Source organism: Suncus etruscus, chromosome 2, assembly GCF_024139225.1.
Source record: "Suncus etruscus isolate mSunEtr1 chromosome 2, mSunEtr1.pri.cur, whole genome shotgun sequence".
Classification (NCBI taxonomy): Eukaryota; Metazoa; Chordata; class Mammalia; order Eulipotyphla; family Soricidae; genus Suncus; species Suncus etruscus.
In genome coordinates this window covers 69,770,850-69,791,067 of record NC_064849.1, presented here as the reverse complement: position 1 = coordinate 69,791,067, position 20,218 = coordinate 69,770,850, and the positions used below count along the sequence as shown (strand labels likewise).

Genomic DNA, 20,218 nt, shown 5'->3' with positions numbered 1-20,218 from the left:
CTTTTATAGCAACAGCTGGAAGCAGTCCTCTACCAGGAAAGACACTACCAAGAGTCTGACATCGACCTCCTAAAAAGAGACTTCCGTTTACACTGAGAAGACTTGACAACAACAATGACCTGCTCTACAGGACATGGTTCTCTCTAGTGCCCCTTGAGTGTGAGGTGAAATGAGAGGATGCTCTGCACCATCCTGACTGCAATATGGGATATGCAGACTCCAGGATCTTTAATACAGAAGCATGATACCAACAACAGAGACTATGTGAGGAATGGAGGTGTATTGCCACTACAGACGATGACTTGAATTGGACAAACTAGTTTGCCTGGAGCCTAGAGTCAGTCCTGTGCCAGGAAACTTCAGGGGTAGGGTCTCCTTGTATTTAGACCATAATTTTTCTTTCCATGTCCCTTATATTTTGGTGGGCCTATGCAAACAAATGCCACTTTAACACCGTTTTTTACTATGTTCCCTTGACTCCAACCCTTAAGAAAAACAACCCACTAAAACTTTTGAGGTTAACTTAAACTAGTAAGCATGTGCATGGAACTAGATAAATGTACTTTGCCCTCAATGTTTAAGGAGTTACATAAGTCTAATGTCTTTAGATTATATTGTGTGCTGCTAAGAAATAGTATGTACTACAACTGGGGATTTGAGGGACAAAGTAATTGTATTGTACATGGGTTCAGTTTTGTTTTTCTCAATGTTCTTTGGCTGAAACTTCAAGGCTTGGATATCATCGATGGGATTACCGAGAATTCTGTTTATGGGTGATTGGGCTTCCACTGTAACTTTACCCTGTCCTCTTTCTTTGCATCTTTGTTGTCATAATTAAAATAATAAAAAAAAATAGATCAGTGGTAAGACATTTGCCTTGCATGTGCTGACCCAGGACGGATCTAGGTTCAATCCCCAGCATCCCATGTGGTCCTCCAAGCCAGGAGCAATTTCTGAATAGCCAGGAGTAACCCCTTATCGTCACCAGGTGTGGCCCAAAAACAAACAAACAAACAAACAAACAAACAAAAAAGAGCATAAATAAAAAACATAGAAACAAAGAAAACAATAAAAAAGTCAATGAGACCAGGAGCTTTATTTTTTTTTTGAAAGAATAAATAAGATAGTCAAGACTGGCAAGTCTTGGAATGATATAGTCAATGAATGAAGGAAATAGAATGCCTGTCTCAAATGCAGGTTGGTTGGGTAGGAAGGAGATGGGGGACATTGGTGATGGAAATGTTACACTGGTGAAGTGAGTGTTCTTTATATAACTGAAACTCAACTATAATCATGTCTATGATTAAGTTGTTTAAATAAAGATATTAAAATAAAAAAGTGAATGGCACCAGGAACAAACAGTCGCATAAACTTTGAGTGGAAATAAAGAAATGATCAGACCTAAACACCAAACCCCAAGTAAACCACAACAGAATCAAGATACCCAATCTACAACAAGCTAAACACAAAGGTGATGTGTTACACTAGCATTCAGGGGGCAAAGAGGGGAGGTATGGAATGCATGCTGGGAACAGGGGTCGAGGAAGAACAACACTGGTGGTGGGAATGGCCCTAATTCACTGTCACTATGTACCTTAAGTATAACTGTGAAATACTTATATTTCACATTTGTCACAATAAAAATTACTTAAAAGAAAAAGAAAGGAAGAAATTGAGTCTGGTAGAAAGCAACAGTCCATAGTGAAGAGATGATGGGGAAAAGGGAACTGCCAGGAGCAAATCAGTAGCAGCAGCAGTGGCAGTTTCTTCTCTGGCTGAGGTGAGGCAGGTTGGGTATTTGTATTTTGGGTTTGGGAACTGCTTAGCAGCTGACTGTGGTGGGGGAACATTCCAGTTCCTTAGGAGTTAAGAACTGAGGGTAAAAAGGGTTAAATGGGGGAAATAACAGATCTGGGGTGAGAGAGTGAAGGGCTAGAAAAGGATCTGTAAAGTGAAAAGTGGAGGAAAGAGGTGTTATATAATAATAGGAGGTAAGGCAATAAACAACATAGACATTATGTACACACAGACAGATATTAGAAAGACATTGAGGTGGCCAACACTCTGCTAAGATTTTAAAAATAACTTCAGTCTCCTTTCTGAGGAACTTCTTCCTGCTACTGTAGTTCTTTTCTGATATCTTAAACATACTATTCTATATACAATTAAGAGCCTCTAACTTTATGAGGTTTCATTATTATTTCATTTTTAAATTATTTGTCTGTTATATTCTGTTTTATATTTAAGATTACACTGAAGAGTTATTCCTTTTTTTTAAATTTCCACCTTAATTTAAAAATGTTTTTCTGAATATTTTTTATAAATGTGTTAGCTTCTCTATTTGCCTGTAAGTGGCAGTGTGGTTTAATGTTAGAATTCTATTTTTACACAAAGTGGAATGCAGTAGGTCATAAGACATCATCAACTGCAATGACAGTCTTGCTCATATAGGTGGGGAAGATCAACCCAAACACAGAGTATCCACACTGCCTTCATGGCCAGACTAGTTCCTAATTGAAACCAAAAGTTTACATTCCCAATCTCCACCACCTCCAGATTCTGATTTAATTACCACCCTATGGAAATCTCTAGAAGAAACCTCAGACTTCTAAGCTCCTAACTAACTCACCAGAATTCCGTATTTGAACACATTCTTTGAATAGTGCAGCATTTCATTCTCCACCTAGGACTTTCCTAATTTGGAACTGCAATTCTCCACTACCAAAATCAAAACTCCTCTAGTTTTGATTCTTCTATGTCTTGCTCAGCCAACAGTAATTGCTACTGCTATGACTATGTTATCAGTTCCTGATGCGTATTTCTCCAACGCCATGACTCATTCCCACCCACATATGCACAGATCTCTCAAGAAAACCAGGCTATGAGTTATTTGGGTTTTTCTGATTTATAATTGGCTTCTGATTGTAGTTTAGAAGGAAAGGCTGCCTACCACAGCTTATTTACATATGTCTGTGATGTTAAGCATAAATAATGTTACACTATGTATGTTTTACATATAAATACTAACTATAAATAAAAGCTTAATGTGAAAGAAAATCTCAAATACTAGAGGGTCTTAAAATATTTTGCTATAATATTTTGCTACTAGGCCTCTTCCATTTCTCTTCTCAGTCGAGTATATTCTTGTTGGGTTTCAGTCTGGTTGACTTATCAAGTGTTGACAAAGTCGTTTTGAGGTCCCCATAATTATTGTTGTTATTATTGATATTCTTTTTCAGATTTTTCAACAATTGTATGAAATATTTTGTTGGCCCCTCATTTGATGCATATATGTTTAGGAGAGGGATTTCTTTCTGCTGTATATATCACTTGATTAATAGAAAATGTCCATCTTTGTTTCTTACAACCATTCTGAGTATAAAGTTTGCATCAACTGATATTAGTATGGCCACTTCAGCTTTTTTATGGGTGTTATTTACTTGGATAATTTTCCTCCAGCCTTTTATTTTGAGTCTATGTTTGTTCTGACTATTCAGGTGCGTTTCTTGTAGGCAGCAGAAGGTTGGATTGAGTTTTTTGATCCATTTAGCCACTCTGTGTCTTTTAACTGGTGCATTTTGTTCATTGATATTGAGAGAAAAAATTGTTCTGGATTTAGTGCCATCTTTATATCAAAGTTCGGTGTATCTTTTGGTCAGTCTTGTCTTAAAGTAGGTCTTTCAGTTTTTTTCTTAAGACTGGTTATGAGTTTGTAAATTTTCTGAGCTGTTGTTTGTCTGTGAAACCAAGTATTCTTCCTTCAAACCTTAAAGTGAGTTTTGCTGGGTACAGTATCTAGGCGAAGCAATTATTTCATTGAATTGTGTCACTATGTCCCACCACTGCTTTCTGGCCTTGAGTGTTTTTGATGACAGGTCTGCTGTTAATCTCAAGGATGTTCCCTTGAATATAATTTTTCTTTTTGATCTTGGTGTTTTCAGAATTCTGTTTCTATCTGTGGGATTCGTCATTGTGACTAGGATGTGTCTCAGGGTGTTTTTTCTGGGGTCTCTTTTAGTTGGTACTCTTTGGGCATGCAGGATTTGAACACATATTTCATTAGCTCTGGAAGTTTCTCTTTAATGATGTTCTTGACCGTTGATTCTTTCTGAAGATTTTCTTCCTGTGTCTCTGGGACTCCAATGATTCTTAAGTTGCTTCTGTTGAGCTTATCATAGACTTCTATCTTCATCTGTTCACATTCTTTGACTAATTTTTCCATTATCTGATAATTTGCTTTAAGGTTTTATCCCCAGTCTCTTCTGCTGTATGGAGTTGTTATGTATCTCATCTTCTAGAGCACTAATTATATCCTAAGCTTCTGTTACCCTATTGGAGAGCTTATCTATTTTGTCATTCAATTCATTTACTGAGATTTTCAGACCTGTTATTTGACCTGTTACTTCTTTTTGAAGTTTTCTGATTTCTTTCTTCATATTTTCTTGGTTCTTATTAGTGTTCTGTTCAATTCGATCCATGGTTTCTTTGAGTTCTGTGAGCTTCTTCCATATTTCTTCTCTAAACTCCTTATCTGAGAGACTGACTAGTTGGTTGGCCATTTTCCAGTCATCAGAGTTGCCATCTTCATTTTCTATGTCTGATGCTGGCCTGCATTGTTTCCCGTTGTCACACTTGTATTGTGGGTTTTTCTATGTGTAGTGATGGTATTCATTGGCTAAATGATGTGCGCAGCCACGTTCCTCTGGCTCTACCCTTTCAGAGTGGGTCGACTTGCCTCCAAGGAAGGGGAGCCCTCCATGGATGATCAAATCTTAGGCCCAAGCACGCAGCAGAAAAGACAGTCTGGAGAGAAATGCTGGGCTTCAAGTATCCAGCACAGTTCCTAGTGTGATTTTTTTTCTTCTTGTTGCAGTGGTATTCTTTCATTAGAAAGCATGCAAAGCCGCAAAGCTGTGCTCTTCTGGAGCCTCTAGGAGAGTGATTTTTCTGGGCCTTTTTCGGCCCACTCCTGAGAGGTTCAGGAGACAGGAGAGTAGAAAAACACACACAAGTAACACTCACAGTTTCTCACAGTCTGGAACCACTGGGCAGGCATAGATTTTCCCAGCCTGACTTCACAAACAGGAGACCTTCCTTTCTGCAAAATACTGCTGATAGCCGGTTTACACGATTGGACAGAGGTCCTTGGTGTTCCGGACCAGCCTGGAATGAGCTTCTGGGAGAGCAATTTTGCTGGGCCATTTTCAGCCCACTCCCGAGAGGTTCAGGAGACAGGACAGTAGAAAAACAGGCACAAGCAACACTAGCAGTTTTTCACAGCCGGGAACCACTGGGCAGGCATAGATTTTCCCCCAATGAATTTATTTTTAAAGATTAAGCTTAGTAGTTTCATTTTTTCCATCTAACTTTATTTAAATACCATGGTTTACAAAGTTGTTTATTATAGAATTGTTTGGGGCATTTAATGCCCTGGCACCCATCATACCAGCAGTGTGATTTTCCCTCTATCTTTGTCCCCAGTTTCCACCCCCAAACATTTCTCTTAAGAGTCATAAAAGAATTCATTTGTATATTGCTTGCTACAACAAAAAGCTAAGTGGAGTATTAAAAGATAGTTGAATAAAAGAAAACTTTTAAAAACTTTGCTTTATCTCACAAGCATGTTATTAAAGTCATTGAGGAATTACTGTTTGTTGCTAGTTGAGTTTTCTGTGTTATTATTTTCATGTATTGAGCTTAGTGGAATTCTATGCTTCTTTGCCATCTAATTTTCAGTGCTCCATTGAGCTGTCAGTATTGTGGAATTTGAAGGTATTGCACCATTCAGGATCTATAGAATGGTATGATTCTTGGCCCACTCCCTTCCCTGGTAGGTTCCAGAGTTTCCAGCCTAAAGATTTTCATAGGTACATCTTTTCAATGAAACCTGTCAGTTTCTTTGACTTTATGTCTCTTCTGATATTAGTTATGATGCTGGGCTGTTTATATGATTTAGGATGTGGAATGGGGTATGGATTTTGGGATATCTGGAAGCATGGTGGTAGCATAGGTGAGGATACTTGTCCCCATTTCGAGCAGGCCCAAGACTTTACAGCCTGAAGACCCTATGTATAAAAGTTTCAACTCTAAAATAGAAAGTATCTTTAAAGTGAAATAAAAATACATTAATTTTCATTTTGCCACTTTAAACTACAGTAATTTTCAATTTTCTTTTGTTTCATAACATTTAGCAAAAAGAAGTTTTAACAGAGCTTTGAGAAAATAAAAAAATTGAAAGCATCAAATACTCAAATCATTATAAGGTCAATTTAGGAGGACAAGTCTTTGATTTTCATTTTTTTCTTTGATATTTGAATGTTTTTTGATATTATTTTTTCTTGTATTATAAAGAGAAATTTTTGAGAGATTATGTTTTATTCTTATTCATTACCAGAAAAATGCTAAATAAATTTTGCCACCTACTTGGCCACATTATTATCTTACTTGATATATCAATGATTTCCTATGGATTTTATTACATTTCTTTTTGAATTGAAAATTAAGTAGCTTTTTGGTTTCTAACACTCAGGTTTAATAACCATTCTTGCCATCATTTCATTCTCTGCCATTGATAGAATGTTGATTTTAGTACCAACACAATGAAGTGACACAATACTTTAACTCATCTGTGTTCAAGAACTTGTGCTTAATTTCTAGTACAAGTTCTCTGATTATATCTTGTTGAAAGTCTGATAATTCCCATTGATAGTTATAGCCTTGTTAGCCTTCAAATTCCCAAAGTACTTTTGCATTGCATCATAAATTGGTCGTGTGTCTCATGTCTCAATAGATGAGATCCTGTGTGTGAAGAGATATTTGATAACAGGCAGAAAAAAATCAGCAATTGTTTCTTTAGTGAAGTCTGTTATGTGAAGCTAGTACTGAATTGCTATCGAGGTAAATGTTTTTTGACATTTCACAAATATTTGTAAAGAACAGAAAGAAAAAATGGAAATATATATTATAAACATTTATCTGGTATTTTAGAATGCAGTGGACGGAACCATAGTGGAAATTACTACATGAGCTTGAAATTAAGTCAAACAATGAAAACTTTAATCTCCAATTCCTCCTACTACTTGTGTTTGATTTTATTTATTTATATTATTTATTTTGTTGACAATATTAAAACATTTATTAAGTACCAATAATTTTAGAGTTATTACTTGGTCTAAAACTTACACAAACCTAGAGGATGTTAAATGATGGGTACTGTTAAACCTGTAATAAAAGAATAGAAATGCATGATAAGAAACAAAAAAGGCACAGAAAAAGAGCCTGTCACCCTCAACCTTTGAGTCATTTAAAGATTTTTTTTCTAAAGATACCTTGTTGGAAATAAAAAAATGTGAAAAGGTATTTAATAATGTGCAAAATTTTTGATATTTTAAAATGGATTTTATATGAAATAGAAATGATAAAAATAATTTCATTAAATATTAAGAAAAAAAGGAAGCAAAAGTATAGAATGGAAAAAGAAATGAAAAATGTAGGAGAAAAACCTCAATGTAGAAGGTGTCATTTGTAAATCTTTTGCTTTAATTTTGGTTCTAATTAATCTAATTAATTAAGTTTATTTCAAAATTAATCAATTTCATCCATTTAGAAAATTATACTGATGTCTGATAAAAGTCATAAAGTAATGCAGGATAGAGCATTCCATAGCCCCCCATGATAGACCAGCAAACAACAGAAACATATGAGTGACTTCAAGACTGAGGTGTAGGCAATTAGAAAAAGTAGATAAATAATCATAGAAAATACCTATGTGCAAATATTCATTTATGCAATATATTTTTATTAATAATTGTGACTATGCATAGACATTTAATAATATAAACATACTTTTGAAAACAATAATGATGTTTGAGGTTTTGAGCACACATAAGTGTTTATATTTCTATTAGTATTTTGATTTTTTACTTTTAGCTTTTTTTCTAATTTTTCATGTCTTTTATTCTGCATTTTCTTTGAATTAGAATTAGTAGACATTTTCTTCCTTTGTCTCTACATTATATATTTAAAAATAAATGTACTTTGTAACTAAAAGCTTGTGCAATATTGTTTTATGCACACTAGTATTTTGTTGTAGTTCAAGAATCTTCAATATTTACATGTTTTCCTCTCATAACAGTACTTTTTGAGCATAAATACACAATATTTTATTTATTCTTAGCATGATATATAAATGTAAATTCAAAAAGTTAATGAAATGTGATAGCATTAGTTATTATTTTGATATCAATGACTTAATATCTATATTAGGAATCACATTAATAATTGCCTCAGATATTAATGTAAAAATGAAAAGATTTTTAGAATTTAAATCATGTTGACGCAAATAAGTGGAAATAAAAATTTATTAATTGTAAATAAAAGAATATTTCAAGTAAATAAAATCAAAGAAATTTGTAGGTCAACGTTTTGGGGGAGGTGTTGGACATATTTTTTGATGTTAAGAGCTTCCTTATTCTATTCTCCAGGATTACTCATACTTGTGCCCAGGAACCATATGCATTGCTGATTACAGAACCAGCTCTGTTGGCTCTGCGACTGTGTGTAAGGCAAATGTCTTCTTAACTTTCTCAGGCTTCGGTCAAATATATTTTTAAATTTTTTAATATTACTTTTATTTAATCACCTTAATTACAAACATGATTGTAGTTGAGTTTTATTCATAAAAAGAAAATCCCCTTTCACCAGTGCAACATTCCCATCACCAGGGTTCCCAATCTCCCTTCTCCTCTCCCACCTATATTTGAAACAGGCATTCTACTTCTCTCACTCATTAACATTGTCACCATAGTTGACTGTATAGTTATTTCTCTAACTGCACTCACCACTCTTTGTAGTGAGCTCCAATCAAAATTCTTAAGGCATAAACTATGTGCATCAATTCTCTACAGTTTAATAGTTTAATAGTATTTTCAATAAAATGTGTCTAATAGAAACTTTTGAAGTTAATAATTCAGACAGAATATTTCTGTCATCTTAAAAGCTTCTCATTCTGTCTGGTGGTCAGTGTTCACTTTATCACTAACTTGGGACATTGGTGATAGGAATGTTGCACTGGTGATGGGTGGTGTTCTTTACATGACTGAAACCCAAACACAATCATGTATGTAATCAAGGTGTTTAAATAAAAAAATCAAATAAAATCAAATCAAATAAAGAAACACATGAACAACTTAAAAATAGTGATCAACTTTCTTTCATCTAGAAAATTATACTGATATCTGATAAAAGTCATAAAAAATACAGGACAGGGCATTCCTTAGCCCCCATGATAGACCAGCAAACAACAGAAACAGAAGATGAGTGATTTCAAGACTGAGGTGTATGCAATTAGTGAAAGTAGATACAGGCCTGCGCGGTGGCTCTAGAGGTAAGGTGTCTGCCTTGTCAGTGCTAGCCTAGGATGAACTGCGGTTCGATCCCCCGGCATCCCATATGGTCCCCAAGCCAGGAGCGACTTCTGAGCGCATAGCCAGGAGTAACCCCTAAGCGTTATCGGGTGTGCCCAAAAAAAAACAAAAAGCAAAAAACAAAAAAAAAGTAGATAAATAATCATAGAAAATACTTATTTGGTTGTGGAAAAATGATGATGTAGATAGATATGCTATATACTCATTTATTTTAATAAATAAATAAATAAATAAATAAATAAATAAATAAATAAATAAATAAATGTTGTATTCTCTGATGTACTGCAGGCAGAGAGATGGACAAAAAGAACAGCACTATTATAACAGAATTCATTCTACTTGGTCTGACCCAGTCTCAAAATATCCAGCTACTAGTTTTTGTGCTGATTTTAATTTTCTACCTCATTATCCTCCCTGGAAACTTGCTCATCATCCTCACTATCAAATTAGACCCTGGCCTCTCAACACCCCTCTACTTCTTTCTGGGGAACTTGGCCTTTCTGGATGCATCCTACTCTTTTATTGTAGCTCCTAGGATGCTAATGGATTTTCTTTCTGTGAAGAAGGTAATCTCCTACAGAAATTGCATTGCTCAACTCTTCTTCTTGCACTTCCTTGGAGGAGGAGAAGGGCTGCTCCTCGTGGTGATGGCCTTTGATCGCTACATTGCCATTTGTCGACCTTTGTACTATTCAACCGTCATGAACCCTAGAGCCTGTTATGCCTTGGTGTTTGGACTGTGGCTTGGAGGCTTTATACACTCCATTATCCAAGTGGCACTCATCCTCCGTTTGCCCTTTTGTGGCCCAAATGAATTGGATAATTTTTTCTGTGATGTGCCTCAGGTTATCAAGTTGGCCTGCACAGATACCTTTGCAGTGGAGCTCCTGATGGTTTTCAATAGTGGCCTTCTCACTCTTCTTTGCTTTCTGGGACTTCTAGCCTCCTATGCAGTCATTCTCTGCCATATACATAGGTCTGCTACCGAAGGGAAGAGCAAGGCCATGTCCACATGCACCACTCATATCATCGTTATACTTCTTATGTTTGGACCTGCCATCTTCATTTATACTCGTCCATTCCGTGCCTTACCAGCTGACAAGGTGGTTTCTTTTTTCCACACGGTAATCTTTCCACTGATGAATCCAGTGATTTATACCCTTCGTAACCAGGAAGTGAAAGCTTCTATGAAGAAGTTGTTAATGCGGCATGTGGTCTGTTGAATGGCTTTTATACTAAGTCAAGGAAGGAGATTTCTAGTTGCAAATCCATTATACTTTTAACAAATATTGTTTTTCATTGAATGCAGCTTATTCCATGTACTATGTGAAGAATGGAAGAAATCATACCTAGGTAGAGAAAAGCTTGGTATATGTAATGTATCTGAAGGGAATATCAGAGTGATTGGAATATAATGAGTATATTAGCAGTTAAGTTTCATGATAGTTTGGGTCATTATATAGGTCATTGTATAAGTCATTTATGACTTATTTTGAAATAAGGCCTTTTGATCTAAGTGCAGTAAGTATTTAACTTCAAATTGTGATTAATCTTCAACTATTTTGAAGTTTGGAAAATCTCAAGATCTCGGGCAGGAGACAAGTTATATACGAAGTAATGGAAAAAGAACTGAACCTTTGCTAACATAGGATTCAAAAATAGTAGACTCTAAGAACTTTCCAAAAACAAAATCAGATATTTGATTTTTAAAAGTTTCTGTCTGTTTCCTCACTGTTACCTAATATACTTGAAATTTTCTAAGAAAATTGATATAATGTGGGCGGATCAGAAATAAAAAAATATTGATAGAATTTTCACTTTCTCAACCATTGCTATAATAATATTGCATCAAAATTGCTGTGCACAGATGAATCATAAAAGAACCAAAATTATCTAAATTGTGGATAAACCCCCTCCTAGTTCAAAATGTTGACATTAAAGATATCTTGGTGGCATCTTGCAAATGTTAGAGTAAAATTAAACAAACTAAATTCAACTTAAATATACTTCCAATTCTGCTTGGTTCTAAAATATCGAGAAAAGTAAAAATGAAGTGTTATTCTCCCTACACCAGATTTTCAATAGATAGTGCCAGGAATTAAAATTTTTACATTGTACCAAGAAAATAAAATACAATAGTATCAGTTGAACTATATGATGGTATTATTAGACACGGTTTTTAGAGCAAGACTATTAAATATTTGAAATTTGAAGATATCCTGAGATAAGAAAAAAACAGCGGTTTGGCTACTGCAAATAAAATTATTAATGTTCATGTAAAAATGTTTATTAGAGATAAATTAAATGATAAAGAAAAAGATTGAACCTATAGCATAATGTCAGTGCTTTTGGAGCAAATGCTTATCTTTGACTATATTTGTAATTAAAATTACTGAAGAAAAAAGACTGGGAAAATAACTGTCAAATAACCCACATATTATATAAAACATTAACCCATATAGTAAATAATTTCAGAAAATTTTCATCTGTTTAAATACACATAACACTATGGTATCACTGTTGTTAATCAAATATGAAAAGAAAAACCTTACAAAGCATACAGCAGAAAAGAGACCATTTGGGCCTGGAGAGATAGCACAGTGGTGTTTGCCTTGCAAGCAGCCAATCCAAGGACCAAAGGTGGTTGATTCAAATCCCAGTGTCCCATATGGTCCCCCGTGCCTGCTAGGAGCTATTTCTGAGCAGACAGCCAGGAGTAACCCCTGAGCAACCCCGGGTGTGGCCTAAAAACCGAAAAAAAAAAGAAAAGAAAAGAAAAGAGGCCATTTAGAAAGTGATAATGAACACAGTGCTTAACTTTTATTCAGAAAAATGTCATGAAATTATATGGAAGTTGTGAAAAGAAAAAACCAAATTATATTCAAATTGTGATGTTTAATAATATTTTTACATGCACAAACCTTTTAGTTTAGATATAAGATTATATGAGATATAAATTATTTGGGGGCTGGAGAGATAGCATGGAGGTAAGTGTTTGCCTTGCATGCAGAAGGTTGGTGGTTCGAATCCCGGCATCCCATATGGTCCCCTGAGCCTGCCAGGAGCAACTGCTGAGCATAGAGCCAGGCAGGAGTAACCCCTGTGTGCGGCCTGGTGTGACACAAAAAAAACAAAAATAAATAAATAAATAAAAAGAGATATAAATTATTTTATCTTGCTAGTTAAAAATATTCAAGATGTCAAACAACATTTATATCTTCAAATTTATATATTTTACATATCTATAATATCTATAGAATACTCAAAACATTGAGTAATATAACATTGTTAAAGTTTAATTGCTTATCAAGGATATTTATTACATGTGTTTATTAATGTGTAGAACATAATTTACAACCATGATTTCTGATGTACTTATAATCCTTCTGAGGAGAAACAAAGGAATATACTTAACAAATAATAACTATTTTATTCTTATAAATGTTCATGTGTATTAATAGAGATGGGGAACAGAGATATTAATCTATTTTTATTCCTATAATTTTTTCATTCTTTTTCTATCCTGGCTTTTTTCTATCCCTTGCAACAATAGATATCAGATTTTTTTCATTTTTTATAAACCCATTCTGGAATATGTTTTTAAATATTTATGTATCTTCAAAATGATGTCAATGACCAGTCCTAAGTCAGTAGTTTCTTCAACTCATGTTTTTGTTTATTTTTTTGTCCCCCACTTCACAATACAGACCAGGCAAAGGGCCTGTGTTGAGGTGTACATGGGTTGCATTTACTGTACCTCCTCTTTCTATACAGTCAATGTAAACAACACAGCCTGTGGTAAGAATTGGGAGGCCTTATCTTTTTTTTATTTTATTTTTTAATATATATAATCCTTCACCAGTGCAATTATTTTGTGATGTTTTATTTATTTGTTTATTTTTATCATTTATATCTACATTTGACTGTAAAATTCCAAAGATAAGGAATACCATTTGTTTCCTCTACACTGTTTTATGAGCACTTACAATACGAGGTGCTTGTAGTAGTTACTCAGTGATTGGTAAATTGAGTCTAAATTTTAAGTAATGCCAGAAAAACAAACAAAAAGATTTTGCAGCAATATACATAAACAGTATCTTATCAATATTTTAATAAATTAAGGACGCCATATACAGGAAAAGAAACAGCCCTGGATAAGTGCTATTTTACAAAACCAAAGAATCTCTAGAGATTGAAGTCAGCTATAGATACTTTTAATTGATAAAGGTTTGTGTTTAGGATAGTAGGTAAATTTTGGGGTACATACATTTTTACTTAGTAAATTAGCTATAGTATTATCTCAAGTCAAATTGAGGCTGGAACTCTTAAAAACGATCTTCTATTGTTTGCTTTATTCTTTTCTCTTAAGTTCTAAGACTAACATAATTCAATGTTCTCAAATGAATTAAAAAGCCTCCAAACCTGAGAATGAATTTTGCTTTAGGTATTTATGTAAACTGCACAAAGTGAACAAAACCCTATATTATTTTTTTGTTTTTGTTTAAAGTAATTTTATTTCTTTTTTAGATTCAAGACTACTATAGTAAGAAATATCTGGAATATTTTTGTAATTTTTAATATGACACTGAAATTCATGCAGCTCTCTTAATTTTTATATTTTATATTTTTATATTTTTATTTAGTTATTTTACAAAGAAATTATGCTGCCAGATTAAATTGACCTAAAGAGCAATGTTTTCTACGCCTTAATTTTGACTATTAGTTCCTCCTCCTATATCTGATCTTTTTCTTTAAAGAAAATACATCATATAGCTGACACAATTGATCATAATACATTTGTTTCAGGAAGAACAGAGGCAAAGTTATTTAAAAATAGAAAGAAAAACTAAAGAGATGAAAGAGAAAGGAAAGATGAAAAAGTTCAGTATCAAGTATATTTTTAAAAATTATTGAATCACCGATGAACTCATTAAAAAACCTATATTATGACCAAAAATTATGGGAAAGTATCACATTTTTTGAAAGTCTTTGATAGTAAAAATTTAGCTTACTTTCTATGTTTACATATATTTCTTTTCACTTAGGTCTCTGCTAATCCTTAATTTTTCTGTTTTACTTTAATTCTATATTGTGATAATTCAATCTTTCCCTGTACCTATTTTTCAGCCACAACTGGTGATGCTCAGGGGTTACACCTGGCTATGCACTCAGAAATTGCTCCTGATTTGGGGGACAATATGGGATGCCAGGGGATTGAACCGAGGGCCATCCTAGGATAGCGTGCACAAGGCAGATGCCTTACAGCTAGTGCCACTACTCCGGCCCCAGTACCTATTTTCTTTACCTTCTTTTACTATGCTTGAGCTGAAAATAGATTAGTTGAAAAAAAAAAAAAAATATATATATATATATATATATTTAGCTACATAATTTTATTTCACAAAAATATGTGGTTTTCATTTAAATTGTAAAATGAATAAGAAATTCATAATCCCCTTTCAAACAAAATAACTAAAACAAAGCTATAATAAAATGTAGCTACATTTTATTTCTTACATATATATATATATATATATATATTTTGGTTTTTGGGCCACACCCGTTTGACGCTCAGGGGGTTACTCCTGGCTATGTGCTCAGAAATCGCCCCTGGCTTGGGGGGACCATATGGGACGCCGGGGGATCGAACCGCAGTCCTTCCTTGGCTAATGCTTGCAAGGCAGACACCTTACCTCCAGCGCCACCTACCCGGCCCCTCTTACTTATATTTTTATTTTAATGTTAAAAGCAAAGATTTCCTTATTTTTGAGCAGAGCACAAATAGTAAAACAGCAAATACTGAGGTTGTGATGCATCTTTTCATGTCATTTTTGGGAAAACTATGGAGACGAAAATTTTGAAGAGATCTATTGATGTTTACAAGAAATAAGAAGAATGGACAACAGAAAAGACATTAAGACTATTCTTACTATTCTGCTGGTTCTAACTACTTTGAAATTCAATGATCTTCCTCCCTCCCTTCCTCTCTTCCTCCCTCCCTCCCTTACTCCCTCCCTCCTTCCTTCCTTCCTCTCTCCTTTCCTCCCTCCCTTCCTCCCTTCCTCCCTTACTCCCTCCCTCCTTCCTTCCTTCCTCCCTCCTTTCCTCCCTCCCTTCCTCCCTTCCTCCCTTCCTTCCTCCCTTCCTCCCTTCCTTCCTCCCTCCTTTCCTCCCTCCCTTCCTCCCTTCCTCCCTTCCTTCCTCCCTTCCTCCCTTCCTTCCTTCCTTCCTCCCTCCCTCCCTCCCTCCCTTCCTCCCTCCCTCCCTTCCTTCCTTCCTTCCTTCCTTCCTTCCTTCCTTCCTTCCTTCCTTCCTTCCTTCCTTCCTTCCTGCTCCGTTCAGAAGTTATTCCTGGCTCTGAGCTCAGAAATCACTCCTGGCAGGCTTGAGGTACCATGTGGGATGCCAGGAATTAAGACCAGGTCCATGCCAGGTCAGCCACGTGCAAGACAAACACACTACAGCTGTGCTATCTTTCCGGCCTATAGTAGGGTGAGTAAGGCTCTTGCCTTACATGTGGCCCACCTAAGTTCAATTGCCATCATTCCAGATGATCACCAGAACACTGCCAGGAATAAGCCCTGAAAACTGCTTGGTCTGACCCTAAAACCAAAGCAAACTGAAACAAAAAAGTTGCTTTTTTAAATCTGCCAGTTTTTGCTTTGTGTGTTTTAAAGATCTGTTACTCAGTACGTACAAATTTATGATTATTCTGTTTTGAGTTATCACTTCTTCGTCGTGTGTCTTTTCTATTTGTCCTTTACTTTTCTATTTATCCCATTTTACTTAAAAGGAATTTCTGACTTCAATGACTGAATACATTTTTTATCCTTTTATGTTTAAACTATCTGTATCTTCATAACAAATTTTTATCTTGTAGCCAGGATCTAGTGACAAATTTGATATAATCTAATAAATTTAATTGTAGTATTGAGACCTGCATTAGCTAGCAATGTAATTGTCACATATGGCTTATTAAATACTGCATATCTGTACTTTCTAAACTTAGTTTTTAATGTAATACCAGATGTCAGACTAACCTTTATTATAAAGTACTTGTAAGATTGTTTTAAATTTTATTTTATTGAAACCATTGTGATTTACAAAGTCCTTCATAGTTGGGTTTCAGACATACAACGAATTAGGGCCAATTTCACCACCAATGTCTACCTCATTCACCAGTGTTATATGAGTGAATCCTATACCACCCGTTTGCCTCCAGCCTGCCAGTAAAACAGGCCTATTTTAAGTTTAGATGGTTAAAATTTGGGTCTATTGATTCTATTGTTACCTTTGGCTTGGATATTTATTTCTGTTCTTTTTTGTTGTTGTTAACACTACCAATGCTCTTGAGACCATTTAGCCATTGGTCCCCATACTTTCATATTCATGTTTTTCATGTTTTTCCTCTTTCACTCAGTTTCTTTTCTTCTCACTAGACTCTGGGGTCAAGAGTGTTTGAGACAACTCACTTTTAGACATTGCATTTCTTTATGCTGTTATTTTAAATACCACATATAAGTGATATTATTTTGTTTTTTTTTTTCCTCTTTTTCTGGCTTGCTTCATTTAACATAGTATCTTCCAATTCCATCCATGTTGCTGCTAATTGCATGGTTGCATCATTTTTACATCTTTGTTGTATTCCATTGTATATATGTACCACATCTTCGTGATCTGCTCATCTGTTGTTGGACATCTAGATCTAGATTGATTCCAAGTTTTGGCTATTGTACTGAGTGCTGCAATGAATAGCAGTGTGAATACATTCTTTTAAATGAATGTTTTTCTGTACCAGGGATAGATACCTAAAAGACAGGTTGTTGGGTTGTATGGCAGCTCAATTTTGAGTTTACTGAGAACTCTCCATATTGTTTTTCATAAGGGTTGGACCAGGCAACATTCCTACCAGCAGAGATATCTCACCACATCCCTACCAACAGAGCTGGTTTCCATTATCTTTGATATGTGCTGTTCTCATTCGCATAAGATGATATCTCATTGTTGTCTTGATTTGGATTTCCTTAATGACAAACGATGATGAACATTTTTTCAAGAGTCTGTTTGGCCATATATTGATCTTCCTCAGAGAGTGTCTGTTCATTTCCTCTTCCCAATTTTTGATTGGATTTTTAAGTTTGTGGAGTCAAATTTTGTGAGTGCTTTGTATATCCTTAATGTCAAACCTTTTTCTGATGTGTTTATGCAAAAATTTTCTCCCATTCAGTTAGCTATCTCCTAATTTTAACACTGTTACTTTTGCCATACAGAAACTTTTTAGTTTGCTCTAATCCCATTTATTCGGATTTGATGCTATAGCCCTTGCTATTGGCATCCTATCATCAAAGACTTCTTTGAGGTCTAAGTCTTGGAGTATTGTGCCTATGTTTTCCTCAATGAATTTTATGGATTTTGATCTAATTTAAAGAACTTTAATCCATTTTAAAGTGTGTGAAGTGTGAAATATGGATCAATCTTTAAGTTTTATCACATGGTTATCCAATTGTTCCAACATCATTTGTTGGAGAGACTGTCTTTATAATATTTCAAGTTCTTAACATCTTTGTTAAAGATTAATTGACTATATACTTGGGGGTTTGTCACTGGATATTCTATTTTGATCCATTAGTCTGAAAATCTATCTTTGTTCAAAAATCATGCTGTTTTGATCAGTAGAGCTCTGTAGTAGAGCTTTAAATTAGGTAATGAGTTGCATCCAGTTTCTTATTTTTTAATATTGATTTGGCTATCCTAGGTCTTTATGGCTCCACACAGCTTTGTAATTGATGTTTTTAAGTCCTTGAAGAATGTTGTCTGAATTTGAATAGGGATTGCATGGAATTTATATAGTAGTTTAGGTAAGGTGGTCATTTTGATAGGCTCCATATAAAAATTATATTTTAGACATATTTAAGTAAATAAAGTATTTTACAAAGTGTTTTGTTTGGGGCCTCACTAAATTATGCTTAAGGCATATTCTAGCTCAATGCTTAGGGATCATTTCTGGCAGGAATGGGAGACCATCTAGGGTTCTGGAATCACACAAGTTAGTTTCATACCAGGCACATGCCTTTTTGGCTATACTATTCTTCCAGTCCCTATAACATATTTCAGTACTTATGTTCTGCTTTTAAAACTGTGGCTATTGAAAACCTTTAAAATATGTTTATTGGACACAGCAAAATCAGCTCCCAAGTGCCTAACTTCAAGTAGGAGTGCCTCCGCCCACAACAACAGGGGCTAATTCCTGCCTGGCTTTGGGCTACAGTGGACTCTCTTAAAACTGACACCTGGGGTTATTTCCTGATCCACGGTGACAATCAAAGAAAAACACAGCAAAATCAGCTCTCAAGCACCTAACTTCAGGTAGGAGTGCCTCTACCCACAACAACAGGGGGCTAATTCCTGCCTGGCAACACAGAGTAAGAATCACACTTCAAGTGCGGCAATGAGGAAACAACGCAGGACAACAGCAAGCATAGAGAATAAAGAGTTAGGGCATTTGCCTTGCATGCAGAAGGACAATGGTTCAAATCCCGGCATCCCATATGGTCCCCGTGCCTGCCAGAAGCTATTTCTGAGCGTAGAGCCAGGAGTAACCCCTGAGCGCTGCCAGGTGTGACCCAAAACCAAAAACCAAAAAAAAAAAAAAGATGACAGCTCTAATGACCCCCAAAATGCTAACCACCTAATTAACTTCTCAGATAAGGAGTTTACAATAGAAATATGAAGGATGTTTGTAGAACTCAAAGAAGGCATAGATTAATCTGAACAAACCACAAATATAGAAATCAGAAAACTCCAAACTGAAATAACTGGACTAAAAATGCAGTAGAGGGAACGAAAAAACTCTATAGAAAGCCAATCACTAGAGTAATAGCAGCTGAAGACAGAATTAGTGAGCTGGAAGTTGAGATGCATAACTTCATACAGCAGAAGAGATTGGAAAGAACCTCAAAGCAAACGATCAGACAATGGAAAAAATATGCTTATTGGTCTATTTTGTAGTTTTAAATATATAATTTATTAGTAATAATTTATTTAGTATTTAATATTTAATTTAATAATTAATAATCATTTATTATACATTTAATGTACTTATTACCATTATTTTGAATGGTTTTGTCAGGCTACACCCAGGGTGTGGCACTCAGGGTTTAATTATGGCTCTGTTCTCAGATATTACTCCTGGCAGTCTCAAAGGATACAAGGGATTGAATCTGGGTCAGCTGAGTGCAAGACAAAGTTTATTACCAACGCCACTTATTACCATTATTGATCTTAAATTTACCATCATTTTTCTATTTTCTTTTATTTTTATCTTTTTTTTGCCTTTTAATAAATAAATTGAATACATTATGCTGTTTTATCTCCAATAAATTTTAACTCACTATATCTTTTATTTGTTTATTTTGTGTTTTATTTGACTACACCAAATGGTGGCGCCAGGGATTATTCTTACTCTCTCAAGGATAACTCCTGGCGAGTCATGATATATGGGCTGCTCTAGCTCAACCCAGGTCTGCAAGGTCCTCAGCTATGATTTCACGTTAAGAATTCACATCCATGGGCCGGGCAGTGGCGCTGGAGGTAAGGTGCCTGCCTTGCCTGCGCTAGCCTAGGACGGACCGCGGTTCGATCCCCCGGCGTCCCATATGGTCCCCCAAGAAGCCAGGAGCAACTTCTGAGCGCATAGCCAGGAGTAACCCCTGAGCGTCACAGGGTGTGGCCCAAAAAAAAAAAAAAAAAAACCAAAAAAAAAAAAAAAGAATTCACATCCAGTTTTTTTTCTA

At 35.1% G+C, this 20,218-nt stretch overlaps 1 protein-coding gene and 1 non-coding gene across 2 annotated transcripts; one reads left to right on the top strand and one right to left on the bottom strand.

Annotated features, from left to right (window-relative positions):
* Positions 1-9,721: 9,721 nt before the first annotated feature.
* On the top strand, positions 9,722-10,648 carry LOC126001408 (olfactory receptor 4N4C). The gene has a single exon (XM_049768669.1). It carries the CDS (start codon positions 9,722-9,724, stop codon positions 10,646-10,648), a length of 927 nt encoding a protein of 308 aa, XP_049624626.1.
* Positions 10,649-13,107: 2,459 nt separating this feature from the next.
* On the bottom strand, positions 13,108-13,240 carry LOC126002635 (small nucleolar RNA SNORA51). Its single transcript, XR_007493317.1, has one exon. It is a non-coding gene; the product is annotated as a small nucleolar RNA SNORA51 (small nucleolar RNA).
* Between the last annotated feature and the right edge of the window lie 6,978 nt (positions 13,241-20,218).

What these genes read in the sequence shown, in the direction of transcription:
- LOC126001408 (XM_049768669.1), top strand. Translation starts at nt 9,722, where the DNA reads ATGGACAAAAAGAACAGCACTATTATAACAGAATTCATTCTACTTGGT.